General features: G+C 44.7%; 2 protein-coding genes and 1 long non-coding RNA gene across 10 annotated transcripts in view; all 3 read right to left on the bottom strand.

Annotated features, from left to right (window-relative positions):
- Window positions 1–343: 343 nt before the first annotated feature.
- Window positions 344–8,711, bottom strand: LOC137211243 (uncharacterized). 2 transcript variants are annotated; one of them, XR_010936975.1, is made up of 5 exons: window positions 8,542–8,711; window positions 7,697–7,773; window positions 3,254–3,419; window positions 933–1,059; window positions 344–531 (listed from the first exon to the last, which is right to left on the bottom strand). It is a non-coding gene; the product is annotated as an uncharacterized lncRNA (long non-coding RNA). The 2 variants fall into 2 exon arrangements; XR_010936977.1 differs by lacking the exon at window positions 3,254–3,419.
- Window positions 8,712–11,161: 2,450 nt separating this feature from the next.
- BCL9 (BCL9 transcription coactivator) lies at window positions 11,162–26,109 on the bottom strand. Of its 2 annotated transcripts, none has more exons than XM_067727515.1 (7): window positions 25,975–26,109; window positions 24,690–25,006; window positions 23,301–23,490; window positions 22,307–22,406; window positions 16,307–18,548; window positions 14,863–15,123; window positions 11,162–13,521 (listed from the first exon to the last, which is right to left on the bottom strand). In XM_067727515.1, the coding sequence occupies exons 1-7, from the start codon at window positions 26,025–26,027 to the stop codon at window positions 12,404–12,406; spliced, it is 4,281 nt and encodes a 1,426-aa protein (XP_067583616.1). In that variant the 5' UTR covers window positions 26,028–26,109; the 3' UTR covers window positions 11,162–12,403. The 2 variants fall into 2 exon arrangements, with proteins under 2 accessions (XP_067583616.1, XP_067583617.1); XM_067727516.1 differs by having other exon boundaries at window positions 24,912–25,006.
- LOC137219250 (uncharacterized) overlaps window positions 26,069–26,364 on the bottom strand; it is a 65,776-nt gene continuing 65,480 nt past the window's right edge. For all 6 annotated transcript variants that reach the window (XM_067727542.1, XM_067727540.1, XM_067727546.1 and 3 more), the window contains one exon: window positions 26,069–26,287. In XM_067727542.1, coding sequence (XP_067583643.1) covers window positions 26,069–26,275 — 207 coding nt within the window. In that variant the 5' untranslated portion in view covers window positions 26,276–26,287. The remainder of the gene's footprint in view (window positions 26,288–26,364) is intronic.

Genomic DNA, 26,364 nt, shown 5'->3' with positions numbered 1-26,364 from the left:
TCTTGGCCTTCCATGTGACTCTCTTTTCTCCCACTTCCATGGACAGATAATCTATACTCATCTCCATGTGGAAAAATTCACATCTCCATAACCAATCCAAACCTTTCATCCCCCTGCCTTTACTTCCAGCTGTGCACACACAGATGCCACGTCATCACTCACTTCATACTCAGCACTTCCTCAACCCCCAACAAGCACTTCTCCCCAACTCCCCCAATTTTTATCCGTGACACCCGAGGCTTGGGTAAGGTGGGGTGAGGAGGGGAAGCTAACTGCTTTTAAACTATATTCTGAGAATATAATGAAAAAGTAAAATATAGGCCCAAGTATCTGGGGGAAAAGATTTAATAAAAGAGAGAGACAAAATGAAATCACTTAACTCCAAATCTCTTTGCTATAAAGGGAACCAATCTTCAAGCCGAAAATGGCCAAACAAACATGGTTAGGAGGGATCAAAACCTTAAAGAGGTGAGCACGTAACACCAGGTTGCTTTTAATGACTTCAGATCTTCATATCCAGTGAATAATACCCTGAGGTAGATAAAGAAGTTATAAATGTTACTTCAGAGAATTATCTATGAGAAATTAAGATATTTTCAGATTTTGAGTCTCAGAGAGCCAAAAATACAGAGGCAAATGTGGTCCTAGTTTTTTAAAACCCGTGAAATGTTAGATTCCAGAATCTGAAGACCAAGAGCTCCTTGGCCCCCGGTAGAGCCTAGAGTGGACTCTGAAACTAATAAAAGTCTGTGAGCACTTAGAGAAGAAAGCAATAATTACCATTCGGAGTCAGTAGTTAGCTAAAGTATTTTTTTTGTTTGGGTTAATAGACCAATAAGTCAAAGATTCCCAAGAAATTGATAAAATCTTTTTGGTTAGTTTATGTTTCTCAGTCTTACATGTTGGCAGTTTCCTTTTCTTTCATGTCATACCTGTGCTTGTAATCACCTGTTCAGTGTCTGGCTTCTTCAATCAATAGGCTATGAGCTTGGTGAGGGCAGGGTGGGACCATTCCTGACCACTTCACTGCTGTATCCATAATTCTTAGCTTTGTAGGTACTGATTAAAAGAATAGATAAAAGGATTAATTGCTTAATGGGTAGGTGGAAAATGTGAACTTGATGATAATAGATTTATAAGTGATTGCAAAAGTATACTTAAAATATTAATGAATTACTGAATTAATGCCAATCTAAAGATTAGCTCTAACTATAAAACTCTTGGAAGAAAACAGGAGGAAAGCTTCATGACATTGGATTTGGCAATGATTTCTTGGATATGACACCAAAAGCACATGAAAGAAAAAAAGTGGATAAGTTGGACATCATCAAAATTTTTAAAGTTTGTGCTTCAAAGGACACTATCAACAGTGAAAAGGTAGCCCATGGAATGGGAGATACAAATCATGTATCTGATAAGGAATTGATACCCAGAATATATAAAGAACTCCTACAACTCAACAGACACAAACAACCCAAGTCAAAAAAGGGCAAAGGTGGGCTTCCCCGGTGGTGCAGTGGTTGAGAGTCCGCCTGCCGACGCAGGGGACACGGGTTCGTGCCCTGGTCCGGGAGGATCCCACATGCCGCGGAGCGGCTGGTGAGCCATGGCCGCTGAGCCTGTGCGTCCGGAGCCTGTGCTCCGCAATGGGAGAGGCCACAACAGTGAGAGGCCCGTGTACCGCAAAAAAAAAAAAAGGGCAAAGGTCACCATATGTGTGTGTGTTTATCTCTTAGCTTTCTATCCTGTTCCATTGATCTATATTTTTGTTTTTGTGTCAGTACCATACTCTCTTGATTACTGTAGCTTTGTAGTATAGTCTGAAATCAGGGAGCCTGATTCCTCCAGCTCCATTTTTCTTTCTCAAGATTGCTTTGGCTATTCAGGGTCTTTTGTGTTTCCATACAAATTGTGAAATTTTTTGTTCTAGTTCTGTGAAAAATGCCATTGGTAATTTGATAGGGATTGCATTGAATCTGTAGATTGTTTTGGGTAGTATAGTCATTTTCACAATGTTGATTCTTCCAATCCGAGAACGTGGTATATCTCTCCATCTGTTTGTATCATCTTTAATTTCTTTCATCAGTGTCTTACAGTTTTCTGTATATAGGTCTTTTGCCTCCTTAGGTAGGTTATTCCTAGGTATTTTATTCTTTTTGTTGCAATGGTAAATCGGAGTGTTTCCTTAATTTCTCTTTCAGATTTTTCATCATTAATGTATAGGAATGCAAGAGATTTCTGTGCATTAATTTTGTATCCTGCTACTTTACCAAATTCATTGATTAGCTCTAGGGTCATGTACCACAATGTCCATTGCAGCTCTGTTTACAATAGCCAGGATATGGAAGCATCCTAAGTGTCCATCGACAGATGAATGGATAAAGAAGATGTGGCACATATATACAATGGAATATTACTCAGCCAGAAAAAGAAATGCAATTGAGTTATTTGTAGTGAGGTGGATGGACCTAGAGACTGTCATACAGAGTGAAATAAGTCAGAAAGAGAAAAATAAATACCGTATGCCAGCACATATATATGGAATCTAAAAAAAAAAAAAAAAAAAGGTTCTGAAGAACCTAGCGGCAGGACAGGAATAAAGACGCAGACATAGAGAATGGACTTGAGGACACAGGGAGGGAGAAGGGTAAGCTGGGATGAAGTGAGAGAGTGGCATGGACTTATATATACTACCAAATGTAGAATAGCTAGCTAGTGGGAAGCAGCCGCTTAGCACAGGGAGATCAGCTTGGAGCTTTGTGACCACCTAGAGGGGTGGGATAGGAAGGGTGGTAGGGAGACGCAAGAGGGAGGAGATATGGGGATATATGTATATATATAGCTGATTTACTTTGTTATAAAGCAGAATCTAACACACCATTGTAAAGCAATTATACTCCAATAAAGATGTTAAAAGAAAAAAAAAGGGCAAAGGACTTGAATAGACATTTCTCTAAAGAAGATATACAGATGGCCCATAAGCACGTGAAACAATGTTCAGCATTACTAGTCATCAGGACAATGTAAACCCAAACCACTTCACACCCATTAGGACGGCTATTATTAAACAAACAAACAGAAAATAACAAGTGTTGGCAAGGATGCAGAGAAATTGGAAGCCTTGTACATTCCTGGTGGGAATGCAAAATGGTATAGCCACTGTGGAAAACTGGCAATTCCTCAAAAAAAGCAAGCTTAGAATTACCATATGATCCAGCAATTCTACTTCTGTAAGTTAATGAAGTTGACTTACATTAAAGATTAAATAAAGGGCTTCCCTGGTGGCGCAGTGGTTGAGAGTCCGCCTGCCGATGCAGGAAACACGGGTTCGTGCCCCGGTCCGGGAAGATCCCACATGCCGTGGAGCGGCTGGGCCCGTGAGCCATGGCCGCTGAGCCTGCGTGTCCAGAGCCTGTGCTCTGCAACGGGAGAAGCCACAACAGTGAGAGGCCCGCGTACCGCAAAAAAAAAAAAAAAAAAGGATTACTTAAAAAAAGTTAAAGCAGAGACTCAAATAGATATTTGTATACCCACGTTTATAGCAGCATTATTCACAATAGCCAAAAGATGGAAGTAACCCAAGTGTCCATTTCCAGAGGAATGGATTAAAAAAAATGGATATATACACACAATGGATTTACTCAGTGCTAAAAAGGAGGGAAATTCTCATACATGCTATAACATGGATGAACCTTGAAGAAATTATGCTAAGTGAAATAAGCCAGTCACAAAAGGACAAATACTATATGATAATTCCATTTATTCAAGGTACCTCGAGCAGTCAGATTCATAGAGACAGAGAGTAGAATGGTGGGTGCCAGGGGCTGGAGGGAGGAGGAAACAGGGAGTTATTGTTAATGGGCACAGAGTTTCAGATTTGCAAGATGAAGAGTCCTGGAGAGGGATGGTGGTGGTGGTTGAACTACGATGATATACTTACTACCACGGAATTGTACACTTAAAAATGGTTAAAATGGGGGCTTCCCTGGTGGCAGTGGTTGAGAATCTGCCTGCTAATGCAGGGGACACGGGTTCGAGCCCTGGTCTGGGAGGATCCCACATGCCGCGGAGCAACTAGGCCCGTGAGCCACAACTACTGAGCCTGCGCGTCTGGAGCCTGTGCACCGCAGCAAGAGAGGCCACGACAGTGAGAGGCCCGCGCACCGCGATGAAGGGTGGCCCCCGCTTGCCGCAACTAGAGAAAGCCCTCGCACAGAAACGAAGATGCAACACAGCAAAAATAAATAAATTAATTAATAAACTCCTACCCACAACATCTTTAAAAAATAAAAATGGTTAAAATGGTAAATTTTATGTTAGTTCTTTTTTAGCACAATAAAAAGAAATAGGTGAAAAAAAAAAGAGTAACTCTAATTGTGAACTTCAGGACTTTATTCTGGGCCCTTTCATCACTTGGAGAGAACCAAAACAAACAATGTTAGAACAATTTTCTAAGGACTTTAAGATTCTGGAATAATGGATTAAAATTAATATTGAAATTAAGGAGGAATAACTGTAAAATTCTGAATGCAGAATATAAATAAGCAAAATTTATATAGGATTAGGGCAATGACTTATTTTACATGAAAAAGATCTTGGCGTTTTCATTTCCTAAAATTCCAAAGTAACCCCACAGCAGAAATATATATATATATATATATATATATATATATATATATATATATTTTTTTTTTTTTGCGGTACGCGGGCCTCTCACTGTTGTGGCCTCTCCCGTTGTGGAGCACAGGCTCCGGCCGCGCAGACTCAGCGGCCACGGCTCACGGGCCCAGCCGCTCCACGGCATGTGGGATCTTCCCGGACCGGGGCACGAACCCGCGTCCCCTGCATCGGCAGGCGGACTCTCAACCACAGCGCCACCAGGGAAGCCCCGAAATATATATTTTTTAAAGATAACTTTCCCCTATTCGTAGAACCGTGTTCAGGTAAAAGGAAGTAACAGTCTCACTGTGCTCAGTGCTGATCAGACAAGACTGGGGCACCGCTCTCTTCAGTTCTCAGTATTGTACTTTCAAGGAGTTTATAAGCTGTAATAAAGCAGGATAAAACTGTGAGAACTGTTAGGGAACTCAAAACCAGATCTCACGGTTTTTGGTTGATGAATAAGGGGATTTAGCCTGGGGAAAAGAAAATTAAGAGGGACGGAATAATTGTTTTCAACTATCTGAAAGGCTGGCCTGTGAAATAAGGACTGTCTTTATTCTGTATTTACTCTTAAGAGCAGAATTGGGATAGACAGAAAGCTAAAAGAAGGCTGATTCTTCGTGTGGCAGAATTTTCTAAATATTAGAACTGATGACATTCAGTAGAATGGCCTCCCCGGTACTGGGTGGCCACCTGTCAGGAACGCTGTAGGGCAGTAGGTGGGTCCTTTCCGACACCATGATTCTAGCTTCCTTTCATTTTCTCAGTCTTGGCATTGTTTGACTCCTCCTTCTTTCCCCCAGTATCTAATGACATTTTCAGGGCTCTTCCTTCACAGCCCTCTTGGCTTTACCCTTTACTCTTCACCACCATTGCCAGCAGCCTGACTTCCTCATCCCTGGATGACTTGTGCGTGCTGCCAGTCAGCTCTTCCAGCTTTAGGGCTGCTTGCTTCAATCCATTCTGCATGCTCCTGCCAGACTCATTTTATAAAATATTTACCATGTAATTCCCCTGATCAAGACCAAAGAGTGGTTTCCCAGTGCCTCCCACGTCAAAATGAAATTTCTTTTCTTGCCTTTTGGGGCCATTCTTCTTTCCCTGTCTTTTCCACCTCACATTCTATTACTCAAATGATCTATTTTGGTTAAGCTGTTCGCTTCAATGTCAACTAGCCTGATTGTCTTCACCGGTTCATTCCCACGCCATTCCCTCATGTGTGCTGTCCTTCTGTGTATCCCCCCCCCCCCGCTTTATTATAGAGACCACCTCATGTACCACAACCATACAAAATCTTTCCTGGCCACCCAAACTCACGCTGATCCTTCCTTTCTTTCATCCACCGAATAAATATTTACTGATTGCTGTTAGAATGCAGGTACTATGCTAGATGCTCGTGAACAAGTGATGAGCAAGAAAAATTCGGTTCCTGACTTCATGGAGTGGGTGAGATAGAATAAACAATTGCTGTAGAGGACACAAATAGGATGTTGTGCTACAAAATGATGATGTGCATATGTGTGTGTGTGCGTGCGCGCGCTGAGGATGGGTGGATGTTTTGATGGGGTAATCAGAAAAGGCCTTTCTGAGGAGGTAACAATTAAGCTGAGACCTGAAGGATGTGAAGGTGTCAGTTCTATTTTACAGCCATTGCTAGTATATATCTCTTCAATTAGATGTAGGCTCCTTGTAGGCAGCTGTTATACTTTCCTTTTACTCTGCTGTGCCCAGCACAGTGCAGGATCTAAGATAAATGCCCAATGTTTCTTATAAGGCCCTTGCTGAAACCATGGATTCTGTTATATAATGCTAAAGACCATTTCTTTCCTGGGCCAAGTGACGCCTAGTTCATACTTTGTATGGATGTGATCCTTGTATTTCCTTATTGGTATTATTACACTTTTAAATAATAATGATTATATTTTAAAGGCCTTGCAGACACTAAGTATAATAGGAATGAAGAGGATTGTAGGAATTCTCTAGCTTCATTGACAAGGAAAAGACAAACTAATCTTTATGACAGTATATTGACATTTCAAAACTAGCATTTAATTATTTACATACTGTAGTATATTAAAAGTACATATACATTTGTATAAATAAATCTGTGTGTGTGTATAAAATTTTTTAATAGCTCAACTACTGACAGCTGTAACAGAGAACTTCACCAAAGCCTTGGAAGAACTTTTGCAGTTTGGAGAACAAAATAAATCACAGTAATCCATGATTCCCTGTAACCAAATACACTTTGAATGAAGGCAATGGTGATGACTCAGTGTCTAGCAAGGTGCTGGGCCCGGCTGGACTGCATTTGATGCTGGGAACTGAGCCGCCAGAGGCCAGAGCTCCAGAGATTTTAAAGCCCAGCCGAAAGCACATGCTTAGATCAGACTGATTCATGGGGAAGGGCGAGAGTTTCCAGGAAAAGAAACTCTCGGCGGAGCTGTGGGGTTTCTATGTGGGAAGCGGGGAAAATGAAAGCTCCTGAAAGCTTGGCAAAGACTGAGAAATAAATACAGGCTCCCAGGAGTCTTCAACGGAAGAAACTTAGGCTGTGACCAAAAAAAAAAAAAAAAAAAAAATTTTTTTGAAAAGTTAAATCCACCCTCAACACTAATTAACTGGACACTGAATACCACTGAGATTTCTAAGTCCTTTTTGCCTTTGACCCTAGCTCCAGCCACAGGAGAAAGAAAGAGGGAGTCTAGCACAGAGCTGTGGGCAGGTTGTACAGTATGAAGAACCAAACTTCCTGGAGTCACACATCAAACCAGTCCAGTCCTGTCCCCCTCTCCCCACCATGGGGAAGACCTGCACTTTCCTAAGGCTGGGCTTTTTTTTTTTTTTTTTAACCTGTTCTTTGGAACCCTGGGGTCCCTCATAATTGCTTCAGGCTCTGAGGGGGGATTTTGCAAGGGAAGCCTGAGTTCTTGTATGTTTGGTGAAATAACTGAATTTTTCCATGCTTTAAATACGTGTGAGGGACTCATTTCTGAACCTTCTCTTTATCTTCTTTCTGTGATCATATACTCACCTTCTTCCTCTGGCAGTATTTGTTGCCAAGCACAACTAAGCACTGAGCCAGAAAGTTAACAGTTGAAGTGTGGTTACCTATAGGCAGAAAACAGATCGGGTCTGTTACAGTAACCCAGATAAGGAGCCATGTGAGGGGGAGAGAGAGAGAGAGAGAGAGGCTTTTTTAATTTACACAATCCTCATAGCATACCTTTTTAATCTAGTTTATGATTTAACTCCCTCCAGTATAAAATATTGGGCCACAAACTGGCTTCTGGGCTCTATAAACTGTTTGCTTTAAATGTGTCATTAAAATTTTACCACCAAATTAAGATTCCTTGACTTTTCTTAAATATAAGTGTTTGTGATTTTGAAAAACATGACTGGTCTGGGTTAGAGAAAAGAAAGTGACAGTAGGCTCAACTTATTTAAGCAGCAGAAGAAATATGATGCAATTTGATGTTTTTTAAAGCAAAAGAGATGAGTCTGTGAGTTTAAAGATTTCGTAGAATAAGCAAGTTTTTGCATGTGATCTTCCTGTGGTTCTCTCACCCCTCCCCCAGCCTATCCTCCACACCCCAGGGCAGTAATCTTTCTGCAGAGCCAATCTCATCACCAGATTCCCGTGCTTAAAACTTGGAAGTTCAAACTCCTCAGCGGGCCACCCCAGGTTCTCCTGTGGCCTGTTCTCTTTCTGAGCTAATTTCTTCTCTCCACCCCCTTTGAAGAGCCCAGCTGGCTGCAACAAGCAGGCCTTTGCTGCCCCCACTTCCTGTTTAAAAGCCTACCACCACCCTCCACCAGGAAGTACTCCCTCCTTCAAGAGTAAACTCAAAACCACCTTTCGTGGAGTCTTCACCGTACCTTCTTCTCTGGCCTGTGGCACTCTGTCCGCACCTTCACTATGGCAATGCACGGAATGGTCAATTCACACACGCACTTCCCGGTCCCAGCCTTAGCACAGTTCTTGACACACACTAGGCACTCTCTAAATGGTTGCTGGTTGCTGAATAAATGAGTCTTTGGGTTAAATACAGCTTTCCTCTCCTCTCAGCACTTTAAAAGTAGTCAGAAAAGGAAAAGGAAGTGACTAAAGTGTAGACAGTTTAAACGGAACACAGTACCCACCCTGTCTAGGGTACTCCCGGCCACTGGGAAGGAGAAAGCAAGAATAAAGATAGAGACCAGGATCCCAGCTCTGCTTGGAGCTGCTGGAATTTCTCACAACAGCCAGGACCGGCTACTTCATCTGTGGGGCTCAGTACAAAATGGACATGTGGAGCCCCTGGTCAAAGATTATTAAGAATTTCAACATGTGGCAGCAGAGCATTAAACCAAGCCGGGCCTTGTGCAGCTGCACAGGTCGCATGGCCAGGAAGCTGCCCTGATGACAGAAGTTGCATCACGATCACAATATCAAGAAGTACAGGAGAGCAGGGAAGCTGGGAGAAATTTTGGATCAATTTTTTGGATCATAGCTTTAAAATATGTAAAATTGTTTTAAAACTTATTTTCTCTTGCCCCAACCCCTCATAAGGCCCCTTCAGTTATGTTTGCTTGTTTTCATTTATAAGTGCAGATCCTTTAAAAAAGTAATTTTATTTCACATTGTTTTAGGGAAAATACCACATACGCTTCATTAGTCCTTAAGAAATAATGCTATGATCCACACCTCATGACTTACCCCAGAAATGAAGTTACACATCATTACTGTATCTCCTTCATTTAATCCCAAAATTTTGGCAGGGGCAGGAGTGGGAGAGACTGCCTTGGCTTTCACGGGATTATGTTAACGTGAAACATCTTTATCACCCCTTCGCTGTTTTAAAAAATCTTGCATCATTAGTTCTCCATGCAAAAGCATCCAACCTCTCAAATGTGATTTTACTTCATAGCAAGAGTGGCAAATTAGAAATTGTTACATTTAAACCCCAAATGAACTTGGTTTATCAGATGTCATCATGATGAAATGTATAAGCTGATAATGTAAATGAATGAAGATTTATTGAAGGGGTCTTTTCAAAACCCAGCTCCTTTGAAACGGGTAAGTTGGTCTGCACTGCTGCAAGTTCTCCAGCAGGGGGCAGCGCGGAGTGCCACATCCCCAGCCTCTCCCAGCAAGGGTCCACAAGACTCCTGTCTGCCTTTGGCTCCCTCCTTGGGACAGACGCAAAGGGACCACACAGCATTAGTGACCACAGCACTACGAGATGCAGCAGGAAGTGGGGATGCCCACGAAGCCGGACCAGTGGACAAACGCCAGGTCCCAGCCTTCCTTTCAGGGCTCTCATCTCACGCTCCCCATGCCTAGCTGTTTCCCTGTTCTCTTCTATTACTTCAGAGCCAGAGAACCTAGGAACAGGGCTAAATTCATGAAACAAAATGCTCGTTGTACTCTTCTAATTTCTCCACAAGGTAAAATTTTCACCGCCCAGGACCCTCTGTAAAGATCTGATTGTGTCAGAATTCTTAAACCAGTGAGCCCAGTTTTCTCAACTGCAAATGAGATGATTACGACCTACTTCCTAGGGCCCCTCAAGAATTTGCAAGGGAACGCAAGTAGAGTGGACGTGACTGGTAGAGGAGGTGCTCAAATTAAATCTCACTTTTGTGGTCTGGGGCTCTTGTGTTACTGAGAAGATAGTGCTGCTGAAGGTGGAAGAGAAAATGACTCTCAGAACACTCTCGGGGAGAGAGAGAAACATTCACAGGTAAAACTCAGACTGTGGAACACCAGCAGAGCCCCATCTGTACAAGCCTGTCTGCAGACGACTCTGCACCTGCTGCTCCTCGCTTAGATTCTCTCACCTGAGAACAAACACGCACACAGACGCCCACTTGCTTAGCTAAAGACGCCTACAACTCAAATACACACACCAGAACAAACCTAACTGTACAGAAACACAAACAGCTGGTCCCTTAGAGGCGTACCTTGCGGGACACACGCTGACGTGCCGAAGGTGTGTGCGTGGAAGTGAACTGTGTAGACTGAGCAGGGCCTGCAGAGGGGACGCGGACAGGCAGCGGTGGGGAAGCAGAACGGACGACAGAGACCCACGATTGCGGGTGCAGTAAGAATACTTCACCTTGACAAGCTCCAGGGACATTTCATGGCTTTTCAAATAACTAAAAATATACCTTTGGCCTCTTAATTACTTCACACCATTACATTGGCTCTCACAAAAATTCCCAGTAAAGACCATGAATTGCCTCTAGAGGTGGGGCATGGGGACCAGGGCTGCTCTTCTGCCTATAACTAGGATTTCCTGATTGGGACAGAAACAGCACAGGATCAGTCTACACGGGTAGTTACTCCTCAACAGCAAGCAATACGCTTCATCTGCAAAAGCACTTTTATGTACTTCCCCTAACCTTCACCCAGATCAACTCCGATACAAAGCTACTATGCTTCTGGGTCACATGGCAACTAATAAGCCCAATACTGAACAAACAGGAATCCAAATGGACAAAAAAGGCAATTCAATTTTGTAAGAAACAATATATTTTATTTTTCTGACACCACAGCTCTGGTGAGTGGTTTTGTACCAAATTTAATGGAGGTTACACAGAACGTTTGACGCATGGGACGGGGAGGAAAGGGAAGGAAACACAAAATTAAAAACAAAAACAAAATCTTAGATAGCTTTTAGCATCTGTTCCACTCCCACATTAATAAAATTCACTTGGGAATTCCTAATAAAAGGAGAACAGAAAACAAGGTGGGCAGGGAAGGGTAGGCTGGGGAAGAAAAGACGAAGGGCAAAGAAGACCATTGAGCATCCCAAAGACAGACCTTTCCCTCCCAGAGCCGGGACAACGCTCGGCATGGAAGGCGAGGCTTCGTTAGATTTATTTCCCCAAAATAACACCGTGTATTGCAGCTGCCAAAGGGAAAAAGAGAGGAGGGAAGCAGGGGGTCACCAGTGGGGGACACAACAGGAGGAAACTCACTTAACCAAGAAGATAGGGAAGGAGAGAGGAGGGAAAACAAGAGAAAAATGTGAAGGGGGTCTTCAGATTGGGAGAGACAGTGCGGAAGAGCACTTGAACTGAAAAACAAATGTCCTAAGCATCATTATTTTTAAAAAGAAAAATCTCCCCCCTCCCCCCACCCCTCGCTGAACTTAGTTCCTCTTTTTGTGCTTTTCATTAATACTCTGCTCTGAGGTCGTAGTTTGGTTTTTCTATACACTGGAGTTGAAAGAAAATAGTCCAAAGGTCTGAAGATGGATTCTCCACCTAAAGTAAACAGCCCAGCATTCCTGTTCTCTTGTCCCAAAGACTAAAGTCTCTGCTAAAATCCCTTTTACAATATAGTACAGTACACACAAAAAAAATAAAGCCCAAAGCAAAAACAAAACCAGAAAAGAATCCTGGGAGAAGCCAGTCCAAAGGACGTAAACATACAGAGAATGGTGCAACACATGGCCCATGGCAATTCTCAAAGCACGGCTACAGATCCCCAAGTAGGTGCTATCATGGGATACCCAAGTCCACAAAAATAATTCTTAAAAAATAAATCTTAAAAAAACACACCTGTTGATTAAATGAATAATTTGTTTTCAGATAAATCCATACATTCTCGAGTTCCCCCCTCCCCCAAAGCAGCCCTTGGGTCTCTGTTCTCCTATTGCATGACCAACAGTACTCCTGGAACTCCCTCAAAGCAGCTCTCAGGACCTGGAATCTCATCTTGACAAGGATCGGCACATCCAATCTTAGCAGCTTAAAACATCATGTTTCCTGGGTTGCCAGGTCCTTGGCTAAATCCACCCATGCCCACGTCAGCGGCCATGCTCCGGGGCCTCATCTGTGGGGGGATCATGATGTTCTGTTGGGGTCCCATCATGCCCTGCATGGACATCATCATGCCTGGAGAGCCCACAGGCCCAGGGTGGGTGTAGAGCCCGGCAGGCCCTCGATCCTTGCCAGGAATCATGCCCACGGCAGCAGCTGGATTGCTCATCAGGGTGGGCTGGCCGGGCATTGTAGATTGTGCTGGTGACATCATCCGATGGTGAGGTCCCATCATGCCTTGCTGGAGAAAGGCTGGTGGTCTCATTGGGTTGTGGCCTGGCATGGATGGAGCTGTACCAAGAGGGATGTCCGGAGTTCCCACCGGCCCTGGACCTCCCATGCCAGGTAATGCTAGTCCCATTCTGGGGGCTTGTTCGCCCATCATCCCCTGCATGTGCGAAAACCCAGGTCCAGGACCCTGGGGCTGTTTACGGCCTGGGACTTCCCCTCGAGGGAAATATTGCAGTGTCTGGCTAGGCTTCTCAGATGGAATAATGCGAGACAGATCAAACTCAGGTATTCCGGTGGCTCCAGGTCGGATGACCTCCTGTAGATCTGGGTCTGTAAACACTGAAGGCATGCTGTTCCCCAGGACAGCGAAGGAGTCAGGACCCCCTGGGCCTCCAGGCTTGCAAAGTGCTGCATCTGCTGAACTTTGGGGCAGGTTGCTGGGGCGGCCGAGGGGCCCTTCTCCTGGGAAACCCATCCCTCCTGGGAAGTTGCCCTGCCCCCCACTGGGGCCATTGTGAGGAAATGGAACCTGCTGTGGAGGAGACTGAACTGGAGGGAAGCCCTGGGGGAAACCCATCCGTCCTTGAGGTACCATCGGAGGCTCCTGGGACCCATGCCCCATGATAGGATTGTGTGACATCAAGCCAGGCCCCATCGGGACCCCATGAGGAGGTATGGTGGGTCCCATGGCATTCGGAGAGGGCATCTGATTGGAGTGAGAAAGTGGCTGGGTCATTCCCATTGGGCTGAGGGTTGGCATTGGAACCACGGGGTTTGGACCTGAAATTCGAGGATTCTGTGTATTAATGCCCAGTCCTAGAAAAATAAAGATATCAAAGGAATCAACTTAACCGAAAGCAACTCAGGAAAACTATCATAAATCAAATTAACAAAAAAACTATTGTGCATCGAGTGTGCATGGTACTGTGCTGGGGAAACATACAATGCACAATCTCTGCCCTCAATAAGGTTATAATACATTTTGGGGCACACAAACCAACAGCTCTACAAGACAATATATCATTGAGTCTTAAACTGTAGGACATAAAGGTATATAGAAGACAGCTAGGAAGAAAGTCTCCTGTGTGAAAAGTTACAAGTGAATATGCAAATGAGTACAGTCTTCTTCATTGGAGACATTTAATATAGAAGAAAACAATTTGCCTGGATGACTTAGTATCGTCCTTTTTGGAGACTAATCAGTCCTATGAGTCTAAGAATCAGCAATAACAACAAGGAAACCAAACAGGCCTTTTTCAATTGATACTGGACATCACTATTTTATATTACCTTACAGAGAGAGCATTTCGAACTCTACGTTACGTGAAATGGTAAAGAAAAGCCAACTTTTAATGGAAAAGGAAAACACACAGGTTCTACTATGGTCTCTGGGACATGTAAATATTTGGTCTCTCCATGGAGTTAACCACTGAGAATGGTAAGGATGGTGCTTGTGCCACACACAGAGCATGCCCTAACCTGCCTGATGATAAAGAGCATCCCTAACAATCAGAATGGAACTGGAACCAGACACCCATGGCTCAAAAGTCATGGTCTCTTTACTGACCACCTTCACCATCCCAGATCATGTCCTATTAGTGAGATTTGGGGAGACAGGAGGTGTAGGGGTGAAGGAGAACAGAATGAGTAGGGAAGGGAGGAATTTTATTCTCTCTCTAGTCCTAAAGAAAGTGATTCTCTAGGAAATAGGGGCTTTCCATTGTCTGAAATCCTGTGGCTGCTTGTGGTTTGAGGCTGCCCTTCCAGGAAAATATCTGAGGACTAAAGACATTCTGATCAGCATGTTGAAAAGATACCGCTCTCAATTTTGTGCCAGGAGGACCTCCCCAACCTCTACCAAAAAAAAAAAAAAAAAAAAAAAAAAAGCATCTAGGTACACAGAAGCATCAAAATTTCCATAAGAAAGTGACAAGAACTATAAAGAAGCCTGCTTTCTTATCAACAAACACTGAATTAAGCTAATAAAAAATACTGTGATCATTCTCTTCCTCTAGGCAAGACACTTTAGTTTTACTGAAACTAACTCAGATAGTATACTTTTCCAACTTGGTGAACGTCCAGCCATCAAGAAAAGACTTCAAGAAGTTTTTCTTTTGTCCAGAGCTAGCTCCATATCCTATCTTCCTGATTTCTTACCTGGCATATTATTCATTGATGGCAAGTTGGGAGAACGAGCTGGAGGGGAGTCGTCATCTGAGCTGGCCACGGTCTTGATGGCATCGTGGTATAACGGGGTAGAACTGGGCATTGCAAACTTGGACATTCGAGACATCATAATAGACAGTGGGTTCTGGGAAAGGGTCGGCTCTGGAGGCATGGTGTAAGGTGTACTAGAGGGAAGACTTCCCGGGATACTCACAGAGGCAGACTGGCTGGCTGTAGGAGGTGGGGGGCCACCTAGGAGAAGAAAGCAAAATAAAAAAAGGGCAGGGAATTAGATTTCTCTTGAAAGCTACTGGGCCTATCGTTATGAACGAGCAGGGCCAGGAATGAGACAGATGAACAGGACAGTGTTATTAGGCCCAGGACATGAATCATCAGTCTCTAGTCAAGCTCCGTGTGTGTGCAGAGGGAGACTGCAGTGTGAGATGGAGGTGACAGCTCAGCAGATGGGAAGACAAACGCACCAAGAATGCATAAGAAATATTAGTTCAAACTTGGGAAAACCATGGGTTACAGGCAACTCTTATGGATCTCTTTCCCTTGCCAATCACAATTTAGAATTTGACTCAGGCATTAGTATGCTAGGAAGCCAGATTAGCAATCCCACCCCAGGTACTAACCGAATCGCCCTACACACGCTCTTGATTGATTTTCTGCCACCAAGGTGTCTGAACTGAAAAGGTCTGAGGGGGCAACTCCACTGTACTGCTTTTGTGAACTGCTACCTAACGGAGAGACACACTTGAGCTTGGGAGGATAAATCTATCTTATTCTGATTCTAGTCTTCCTCAAGTGGAGACAGCACAGACCTAGTATTTATACCTCAGTGCTCATCTTCCACTGACCTCCTCTGGTCCCGTTCACAAAACCACCATCATCAGTGAGAGCTTCTCCTAGGAAGAAAATACTAATAAATTGTAGCTGATCTCTGAGAACAGCAGTTTACCAAGGAGAATGTTTCGGTAACAGTTTCTATGGTCAACACATATTTACGAGAACCACTCAAGTCTCTCAGCAGCCTCTCCTCTTTGCTTGGGATGATACTCAGACTCTCTTGACATGATGAAGGGCAGCCCTCTGAAGTGGGTGGATCTAGTATTTAAAGGCACATTTACCCACTGTTGAGACATTCTATTCCACCACCGTGAGTTCACTGTGCAAATGTAAATCATTCAGTGAAATGACACACATTTCCCATTTTCCTCCCAGTCCTATCTGAGAAACATATTCTGCACTAAGAGCATAACCCCATGGAAGTACTGATTACGCACTCTGCCACAAATACGTCCATCTTGGCAAAAGCCACCTCCTTTGGTTGCATAATCAGGTTAAGACACCAGTTTTCTTAAAGGATGTAAATCAGGCTTTTGCAATCTCTGGCTTTAAGGTGCAACTGTGAGGATGAAAGCATACTGACCTGACTCTACACTTCCCAGCATGGCTGGGGAGGCCATGGTGAGGGGTGCTTTATGGTTTGGAGGGATCCCGGGGCTCTGAAGGGGAGGTTTTGGAGAGGAGGTCCATCCCGGTGACGGGGCGGGAAGTGATGGAGACTTGAGGTGAACAGGCGAAGCAGCAGCAGACCCCAAGACAGGGGGGGACTTAATGGAAGCAGCAGCAGCTGGGCCCGCCAGCATGCCTGCCAGCTGCGATGGAGTCTGGGGGGACTTGAGGTTCCCCGAGGGCGAGCCCAGCATTGGCGACTGGACTTGGCGCATCGTGGGAGATTTCAGAGGGTTAATGCCTGGGGAATGCACCTGGCTGCCTGCCACAGAGAGATCCACGGGTTTCCGCCCCAGGCCGCGCTGAACGGAAGGAGCGGTGTTGAGGCTAGTGGGGTTACTAGAAGGGTTGAGAGGTAGTGGTGGCATATGACTGAGCCGGCTGTTAGTCCTTTGGTCGGGCCCAATTGGTTCTCTGAGATTCCGCAAGCCACTGTTGCTGCCTGGACCCTGAGACATGGGGAGGAACGGCCTGGGGCCCATGCCATACTCTTGCTGAGGGTGCTCGCCAAAGGGCAGGGGCACCATCTTCTGCTGAGCAGGCAGCATGTCTGCACCGCCGGCGCGGAGTTTCATCATCTCCTCGGGCCCCACCCCAGCCTCTCTCATCTTCTGAGGTATCATCTGAGAGTTGGATCCCATGTTGACATTTAGACTGACATCTCCCTTCATCCCACTAGGAACCATCCCAAACTCGAGTTCCCGACCGGGGCCCATCTGTGGGGGCATTCCTTTTGGAAAGTCACCCCTAGAAGGGCTCAGCGGGCCCTCTACTGGTATTCGAGGGAAGATGGGATTACTCCCCGGCTCCATGTGTCGCTGGGAGCCAGGGATCAGCCTGTTCATCTCCATGCCGGGCCTGATGCCTTCCATGCTCATCCCCGGGGGCAGACCCAGCTGTTTCTCTGCCAGCTGCTGTTGAAACATCTCTTCAGACAATCCTTGGGGGTTTGGGAAACGTTCCCCTCGGCCAGGACCACTGAACACGCCCTGGCCAGGCGGGAAGTTTCGACCGTCTGGGATTTTTGGCACATCGTCTGGCCAGCTGACTCCAGAAAGACCTGGTCTAGATGCTGGGTTGGGGACATTAGGCCCCTCCATTTCAGAGTTCATCATTCCTGCAAATCCAGGGAGGCGCATCTGGCTACCTGGCATGTTGGGGTGGGGAGCCATGGCCCTCGGGGGCAGAGAATGGGGCATGTTGATACCGTCAGCAAAGGGCTCTGCACCCCCAGGCCCCCAGGCCTCACTGGGGGTCATCTGGTACGGAGGGGGAGGCCCTCGGACCACTCCCCGCGGCCCGTGCTGATGGACCATCATGTCCTGGAGGGAGCACTGCTGCACGACCACTTGCTCCTGCTTTCTCCTCTTCTCCTCATAGAACTCCTGCTGCAGTTTCAGCCACGCTATCTGCTCAGGGGTCATGTGATCCAGGTGGTCGGGTCCAATGGGCCCAGACTGGGAGTTCATGGAAGGTGGAACCATTTCATCCGGAGAAAAGGGCACATCTCTGTGTCCCTGAGGGCCAAATGGAGCCCCCACGTCTGTCCGGGGCCCAGGTCCCTTACCTAGGCTTTGGGATTGAGCCATCATGGCCTGTATTGGCCCTTCTGGTTTTTTCTGAGGTCCATCTAACACCCCAGTATTCTGCTGGGGTCCCCCACTCTGTCCTCCCGGGAATTCTTTCTCATCAGGGAAAAGCATGCGCTGGATATCTCTGAGCGTTTGTAAGGAGCGCTCCCGGTGCTCCAGCTGCTCCTGAGACAGTCCGTCGGGGTTCTCTCCCAGCGGGGGGGGCTCTCCACTGGACACCGGTGGAGGTGGGGGGCCTTTGGGATCTGCTGAAGAGCTACTGCTCCCCTGGGAAACGGGAGTCACTGCTCGGTTGTTGGGCGTCGAGTTTGGCCCGGTACCGTCTGGCGGCAGTGGAGTGGAGCTGGCAGGGCTGCCTACAGAAGGAATCAGTTTGTTTTCTACCCCAGGACTATCCCGGTCCAGGGGACGCGGGGGGGCGGCAGGCTTGGGTGCTGGTGCCAGAATGGGTGGAGTTGGCTGCAGTCTGGTGTTCTGGGAGGAAGTCTGGTCCTGGTTGGCTGGAGTGGGGGGCTGTTGTGGGAGAGGTTTCGGATCATTCCGAAGGGCAGATATCTGTGTGTTCTGAAGATAAACGAGATTTTAAAAATCATTGGTGAACTGAACAGAAGGGCAATGAAAAGAGCAAGATATGTTATAAAGGACTTGTCCCAGCCACATAAATCTACACTGACACTTGCTGTAGAAACTGCTCATGTACAACCCCACTCTGGACATGCAGACATTTTGATTTCTTTCTCACACTTTGCTGTCAAACGGCATCCTCTTTCCCTTGCTGAATAACTTTAAAGCATGCCAAGGGAAAGCCACGCTGCCAAAGTGAATACATTTGAGTATCTATTTCGAGGAACAGGTTTGATATCACATGTCTACTATGTGTTTCTGATTCAGGGAGAGATTAGTTTCTTGGTATGTGGGAGGCTGTACCTAACACCTTTTTCTTTCCCCGAAAGTATAACTGGATATGTAGACTTCTCATTGTCAATCAAAAAGTCTAATGTTTTCAACTGAAAGAGAAAGTCGTTGTCACCTCCAGCTCTGTACTCTGCCCGTCAGAGGCGGGAGGTACGGCCGCTCCACTTCAGTGTTTCCCCTGGCACGGTGACTAGTGAGGTACTCCTATCCTTGAGTTTCCAGGGGCCTGACATCTTCGATTTCTGTTTTCAGTTTGTGATCACTGATTCCGTACGAGAATTTGTACATTAACTGTAGTAAGACCATCTGTAGGCAGGAAGGGTCTGCAGAGAAATCTGAGGCTATCTAGCTTGTGCTGTCCCTTGATCTGTTCTTTCCAATAGACAGCATGCAGCCCTTTCTACAGGCTGGATGATCGCCTTATTATTATTTATTAAGTACCGATGCTATACTAAGTCCTGGGTAAAGGCACGCTCACCTACAATAGGTGACACGGACACTGTCAGTGTCTGGAAGAGGGACTTGTAATGTTCTGGGTCTACACCTCGGCACTGCTGGAGGTACTGGTACTAGAGAAGGGCGGTAATGAAGAACAGACAGGCCCAGTCTAGCGACTCCATCAAGGGATCTCTCACCAGCCTCCAGTGAGCCGCGTGATCCCTTTTTGATGTTCACTTGCTCCTACCTGTTCGCTTAATCCAGCCTGTATTTCCAAACCCCTAACACTCTTACTTACATCCCCACCTACTCTCTGGAACGTTTATCAAGGCACAGATTTGTACAGGAATCATCATACATATCCCTGAACACGAACAGTTCACGTTCCGTGGGTATGTATGCAAATGTTCCACTTGCTGGTATTCTCCATGCATCTGTGTCTGCAGACCGAGACTGGTGGGGGTAAGACTGGCTGAACTTGGATGACTCTGGATGTTGCAGTGTCCTCTGTCTCTCTGACTCCTTAACTGGAGTGTGGAGGTCACCTTAATTTCCTCTCCAGTGCTAGTTTAAGTTTGGTTCTGTTGTTAAGGGTGGTCACTGATTTCCTACAAGGTGACCGTGACAGAAGAAACAGTTTAGTACCACCCTTTATATTTTAGATTTGGAGCAATGGTGATTGGACTATTCCCAATTCACGCCTTATAAACTCCTTTTCTGATTTCATTTTAGTACCAGAGAAGGTGGAAGTGAAAACTGTCTTAATGACTTAAGATCTGTCATTAAGTCAATAAAATGTCGGTTTGAGTTGCAATGTACCCCGTGCATTCCGAAATGATATAAATTATAAATAAACAAATATTTTTAAAGTATAAATTTAAAAATATATACATTTAAAATATTATACGTATCCATCGTCTACCCTTGAGTAGCAGAGATGCAGAGTGACATGAAATTCTTTTCCTAGGCCTAGGAAAGCCTAAGCCTGCTATGTCACAGGGGGGACTTCTATGTTCATATACAACAAGGACGAAATGTCATCCATTCTGTATTGAATTGTCACTTCAGTCGTTTATTGTCATTTAACTTTTCCCATGTTTAAGTCTCATCCAAGTTTTAGATTTTATGCTTCCTGAACTCAGGGACTGTACCTTGAACCTCTAGTGTCCCCACAGCATTTGGTGCAATGCCTTGACAATGTAAGACACAAGAAATATCTTTTGGTTCAATTTGGAACACTACATGTATTAAAACAACCATTATATGCATTTTCTAATGTAATTTATAGTAGGTGCTTAAGTTCCAGAGAGGAAACAGACTAACATTTACTATAATTTTGGAAATATCAAGCAATTAAAAGCATTCAATGGTTCTCTCACTTTGAAATAAATAAGAATCATTTTGAAAGTCACTGAGACCTTAATTATGGTATCATCAGCATGTACTCCAGTACTGCAGTTTTTGTTGCTGCTTTTTCTCTGTTCTTCAAGTAACTCAAGAGTGTTTGCTATTTTTTAAAATCCTGCTCTTTACAGAGGGTCTGAATTCAGAATTTCCCAGAGATGGCTACATGACAGAAATCCTAAGATATCTAAATATCTCCTTTTTTATGTTGTACCTCTTCTCTCCTAGTAATTCATCAATATATCAGCGTGTTAGTAGAAAAGGCCAATGCAGTGTGATATGCCTAAAACCACACAATTAGGTTAAATGCTCAGAATGTAGTTTATACCATCAAGATTATCTCCCATTGAACCTTCATACACTGTTGGTGGGAATGTAAATTGGTGTAGCCAATATGGAAAACAGTGTGGAGATTCCACAAAAAATTAAAAATATAACTAACATACAATCCAGCAATTTCAGTCCTGGGTATTTATCCAAAGAAAACAAAAACACCGATTAGAAAAGACATGTACCCTTATGTTCACTGCAGCATTATTTACAATAGCCAAGATATGGACACAACCTAAGTGCCCATCAATAGATGAACAGATAAAGAAGATGTAGTACATATATACAATGGAATATTACTTGGCCATAAAAAGAATGAAATCTTGCCATTTTCAAAAACATGGATGGACCTAGAAGGTTTAGGCTAAGTGAAATAAGTCAGACAGAGGAAGACAAATACTGTATCATTTCACCTACATGTGGAACCTAAAAAACAAAGCAAATGAACAAACCTAACTAAACGGAAACAGAGTCATAGATACAGAGAACAAACAGGTAGCTGAAAGAGGAGAGAGGGGTTGGGGAGAGGAGAGAAATAGGTGAGGAAAATTAAAAGGTACAATCTTTCAGTTACAAAATAAATAAGTCACGGGTATGAAATGCACAGTGTGGGGAATACAGTCAATGACTATGTAATATCTTTGTATGGTGATAGACAGTAACTAGACTTATCATGGTGATCATTTTGAAATGTACAGAAATATCAAATCACTACGTGTATACCACAAACTAACATAGTGTTGTAGGTCAATGACCACACAAAAACAAACTCATAGAAAAAGAAATCCGATTTGTGGTTACCAGGGAGGGAGAATTGGAGGAGGGTAGTCAAAAGGCACAAACTTCCAGTTATAGAATAAATAAGTACTAAGAATGTAATGTACAACATGATAAATATAATGAATGCTGCCATATGTTCTATATAAAAGCTGTTAAGAAAGTACATCCTAAAAGTTCTCACCACAAGGAAAATATATATTTTTTTCTATGTCTTTAATTTTGTATCTATATGAGATGATGGTAATCATTTCGTCACGTATGTAAGTTAAAGTATACAGTATACAGCACAGTAGGCTGTACACTTTTAACTTATACGGTGCTGTCGGTCAGTTGTATCTCAATAAAACCGGGAGAAGAAAAAAAGACTATCTCCCTATCAGTGAAATTCACCATCTCCCACCTTTACAGTCACTGCAGAACCTTTAAACCATTATTCCGTTTCCAAAATGACATACCAGAGGGGCTGTGCTTCTCTCTGCCTTGCTGTTAGAGATGTTCTGGATGTGGAAAGAGACAATAGTTTCAACCTGGCCCTTCAATACAGCTTCTGCAGCTCTGCAAAGACAGAAGAGATGCACACACTAGGACTTGTTCCTATTTCACTAACTGTAAATTTAAAGCACTTTAACCGATTAAACAGGTATAAGAGAGGAAGGAAAAGTATAAAGAACCACCAGCAATGTTGAATGAGAAGAAATCAAGAGAAAAAGGTTTTCATTATTTGTCTATCATTTATCATCAAACTTCTGAAATTAAAAGATAGCCATTAGCAAATCTCAAAAAGAGGTACTAAAAACCCCCAGGATTTTCTCCTTCAAAGCCATCCACTCTAGTAGGTGTTTTATAGAGCATCCTAGCTCAAAATCCCAACCCAAGAAGGGTAAAATGAATTCTCACACCTAATAATAATTAAAGGCTGCCAAGATTCATTCTATATCTTAATTTTTAAAACCTTAAATGAAAAAAACTAGGGTATATTCACATTTTAAATAAATAAATAAATATCCATTGACCCATCCATCCACTAGAGACGTATGTACCAAAATGTTCACAGTAGTTATCTCTGTAAATTCCTGAGATTTTTTTAGTTGTTTACATTTTCTAATTATTCCAAAATGGACATTACTTGTGTCATTTTAAAAAGAATACTAAGTTGCAGAAAAGTGTATATTGTGCAATCAATCCCTTTTGTGCTTAAAAAAGTATATATATGTATATTTGTACAAGCACAAAAAATTTCTGGAAGGAAAGCCAAGGAAGTAGCATCAATGGTTGCCTCTGGGGAGTAGGGGTGGGGAGGTTTTATATTTTATTTTACCTCTTTCTGTAGCGTTAACTTTAAGTAATAATACAAGTGGGCAAAAAAAGGATCAATCTTCAAAGGGAGTAAGAACTTAGATGCCCAAACACACAAGCCACGCCAACAGCAAGACATAGCCATCAACTTACTTATTGGCCATCTCAGTAGAAAACACATACACCACTTTGGCGGGAGTCTTCTGAGCAGGTGTGGGCTCTGGGGCAGTAGTCTGGCCATGGGAGGGGGTGGAAGACCTGGGGACTGTAGCATTTGACGGGGTCATCGAGTGTGGCGTGTGCTGGGAATCCTGGGACTTTATGTGGTCAGCAGAATTACATTCTAAAAGAATGAAAAGAGTCATGTCATAGAAAGAATAAAACTCTTTTTTCTGCCAGCATTTACAGCATCATAATGCAAACACCTTGAGAATTTCAAGGAGGAAGTACCTTGCTAAGAGGAAACCTATTCTATTCATAAAAACACTTCTCCCTAAATGACTAATTACAAAGCACTCCTCCCCCACCTCCTTACTTCTCTACTATGCATTCTTCAGATATTAGCATAAATGTCCCTCCTTCCTGGAAACCCCTTTTGGATCCTCCTGGACTGGCTGCCCCTGCTAGTTGAACCCATAGCCCCCGAACTCCCCTTATTTCAGCATTTATCAAATTTACTGTAATTGTTTAATGATCTGCTGTCTAGGTGCATTCAAACCCTTGAGGATAGCAACTGTTTCTGTTTTGCTGACCATGGCACCCCCAGCCCCCAGCATAGTGCTGGTGCTTGTAACAGGCCTCCTACAAACACCTAAAGAAGAAAGGAAAGACAGGGGAACGATCACCCAGGTTCTCATTTCAAATTTGGGTCGGGAAGTAACACTTCCACTGCTTGAATACTAGTTTCATGTTCTGGCCTATAGTTACGATTTTTTACTTTATACTAGGAGGAAAAAGCCTAAAACCACAGCCATTGGTCCTATACTCTTTCTGGCTCACTCCATTTTGGTGCCTACTGTATCTCTACTACATGTAGCCACTCGTTCCTGCCACACTGAAACTGACTGTGACAAACCTGGACTAGTGCCAGGGCTGCCTCTTGTGCCTACAACTCTGGCCAAATGGCAGCCAGAGTGCACAAAACCCAAGTCTTGAAGGATGGATTTGATGGAGAGGAGGAGTGTCAGAAAGACCGCTCCAGGGTGGACCCTGGCATAGACAAGCTGGAGCTACCGGCTTGACACTTAAGTACCAAGAGTATGGAGGCCAGAAACATCCACAAGAACGTGGCTAGGGCCGTGGAACATCCTAAAACGCTTGCATCCTCAAGAGCAAGAAGTCAACAAGGTGGTTCCAAACTATTCTTAGTTAGCAGGAAAACGACCAGAAATAGTTCCATCTTAAACTGCGAGAACTCCTGAATCTGACGCGCCTACTCTCCCCACTTGGCTGCTATTAGGCTCTCTGGCATCCACCAATGTCAGAGGCCTTTCCTCAGGAATACCTACTTCCCTCTGAGTCTCAAATATCTTATAGACATACCTTTCATGTCAGAGTCATCGTTTGGAGTCCCAGGATCTCTCTGATCAAAGGAGTCGGCGGAAATACTTCGCTCCCTTTTCCCCTTGCCCTTGGCACCATTTCCAGCCCCATTCTTCAGCCCCATGCTCCCACCTGGGCCAGGGAGTGCTTTAGGGGTATGGCCCCCACTCTTGGAGTCACAGGGGGATGGCTGGGATTGGCTGGCTGAGCCCCCCTGTTTACCCTGATTGGAGAATTTGGAATCCAGCTGGGGGTTTCCAGATGGGGACATCACTGTAGGGGGACGGACCATCACCTCCTGCTTTGACTTAGGGCTACTAAAAGAGACAAATAACAAAGGGAGATCAGACACCGGATGCAACTGGGCAGCACAAATTAGGGAGGACTGATTTTTATCATGGGTCAAGGAGACCTGGACCACTAAGTAACCACCCCACCTTTCACCGCAGCCACTTGGCTTGCTCCCTCCTCCCCTGCTCTCATCTCAGAGCTCTCAACAGAGAGGAGGATCAAGCAGAGTGGCCTGCCAGGCCTTGGGAACCCTAGAGTCACATGGGGACCCATCTCTAGGGCTTCTGTCAATAAAGGACAACGGTTTCTATGTACATAGAGAAATGACTCTCACACTAAGACTAGCTCAGAGTAAACAAACAGACATCGTTAAGATCAAAATACCACCCGCCCCTCAGCTGATGACAAGGAACAGCTGTAACAGGAGACTAGCCTCCCTGCTGGAAAATACGAGCAGGTCCAGGAGAGCGCGAGGAAACCTGCCCATGACTGGCAGGTTAGGGAAACGCTCCAGGACATACTCCCTGAACAAGCAGGATCACACCAGAGCAGACACACTAACCACTGCCGCCAGGGGAGAAGGAAACAATTCTTTTAGGGCGTCAGCTTAACTTCCATGGAACAGAGGAAAAAGCCTCACGGTGGGAGTCCAGGGGCTGGTGTTTCAGTTCTAGGACCTTAGGCCTCCTCACCATTCCAGGTCTCGGTTTCCTCATTTGCCAAGTTTAGCTCACTGTACTGGCTGGTCTTTAAGGTCTTTTTCTTTATGTTTTGGTGAGGAGAGGGGTGGTAAATAGGAGCGGCCAGGTAATAATGGACAAATAATAACAGAGGAAAACTCTAACCTAAACTCTGATTCACTATTCTATCACTATTTAATTATCTTTTTTTCTTTCCCCATTCGCTTCTAATTCAACATGTTGTTCCACCAGTGAGCATTCATGGTCCACTATGACATCCCAAAGGGGCAGCTGGGCCAGGCCCTAGCCCTCACCTCTGTGTGTTTCCTGACGGAGAGTTCCTCACTTTAGGGTTACTGGAATGCATTGATTGAAATCCTGAGCTTGCAGCCACAAACAGGGACGGGCTCACCGAGTTCCTCTCGGGCTGCAGCAGAAACAGCTGCTGAGGACAGCGGCAGTGGCCCACTGCTTGTTGGGTGAGTCCCTTAGCGCTGGCCACCTGCACGCCTTTTTCCTCTTTGTTTTTCTCCGCTGTGGAAGTGGGTCCTGTCCCCTTGCGGCTCCAGCATTCTCTGGGTGTGTGCCTCCTGCTGCCAAAGGAAAATCTCGCATCTCCAGGGCACACTGGGAGCAAAAAGAGCAAAAACAGAGACATCAAACACCCTTACAGCAGGACCAAGGCTAAAGCACCGCCAACTTGA

The sequence above is a fragment of the Pseudorca crassidens genome, chromosome 2 (assembly GCF_039906515.1).
Source record: "Pseudorca crassidens isolate mPseCra1 chromosome 2, mPseCra1.hap1, whole genome shotgun sequence".
NCBI classification, from domain to species: Eukaryota; Metazoa; Chordata; class Mammalia; order Artiodactyla; family Delphinidae; genus Pseudorca; species Pseudorca crassidens.
This window is presented reverse-complemented; position numbering and strand designations above follow the sequence as displayed.

Bases quoted from the DNA above. Each gene is read 5' to 3' on its own strand.
- BCL9 (XM_067727515.1), bottom strand. From the start codon at position 26,027: ATGCATTCCAGTAACCCTAAAGTGAGGAACTCTCCGTCAGGAAACACA. The intron at 23,491-24,689 runs GTATGTCTATAA...TCATTCTTTTAG, and splicing joins CGATGACTCTGACATGAAAG to AATGTAATTCTGCTGACCAC. The intron at 13,522-14,862 runs GTAAGAAATCAG...TTATTTTTCTAG, and splicing joins ATCAATGAATAATATGCCAG to GACTGGGCATTAATACACAG.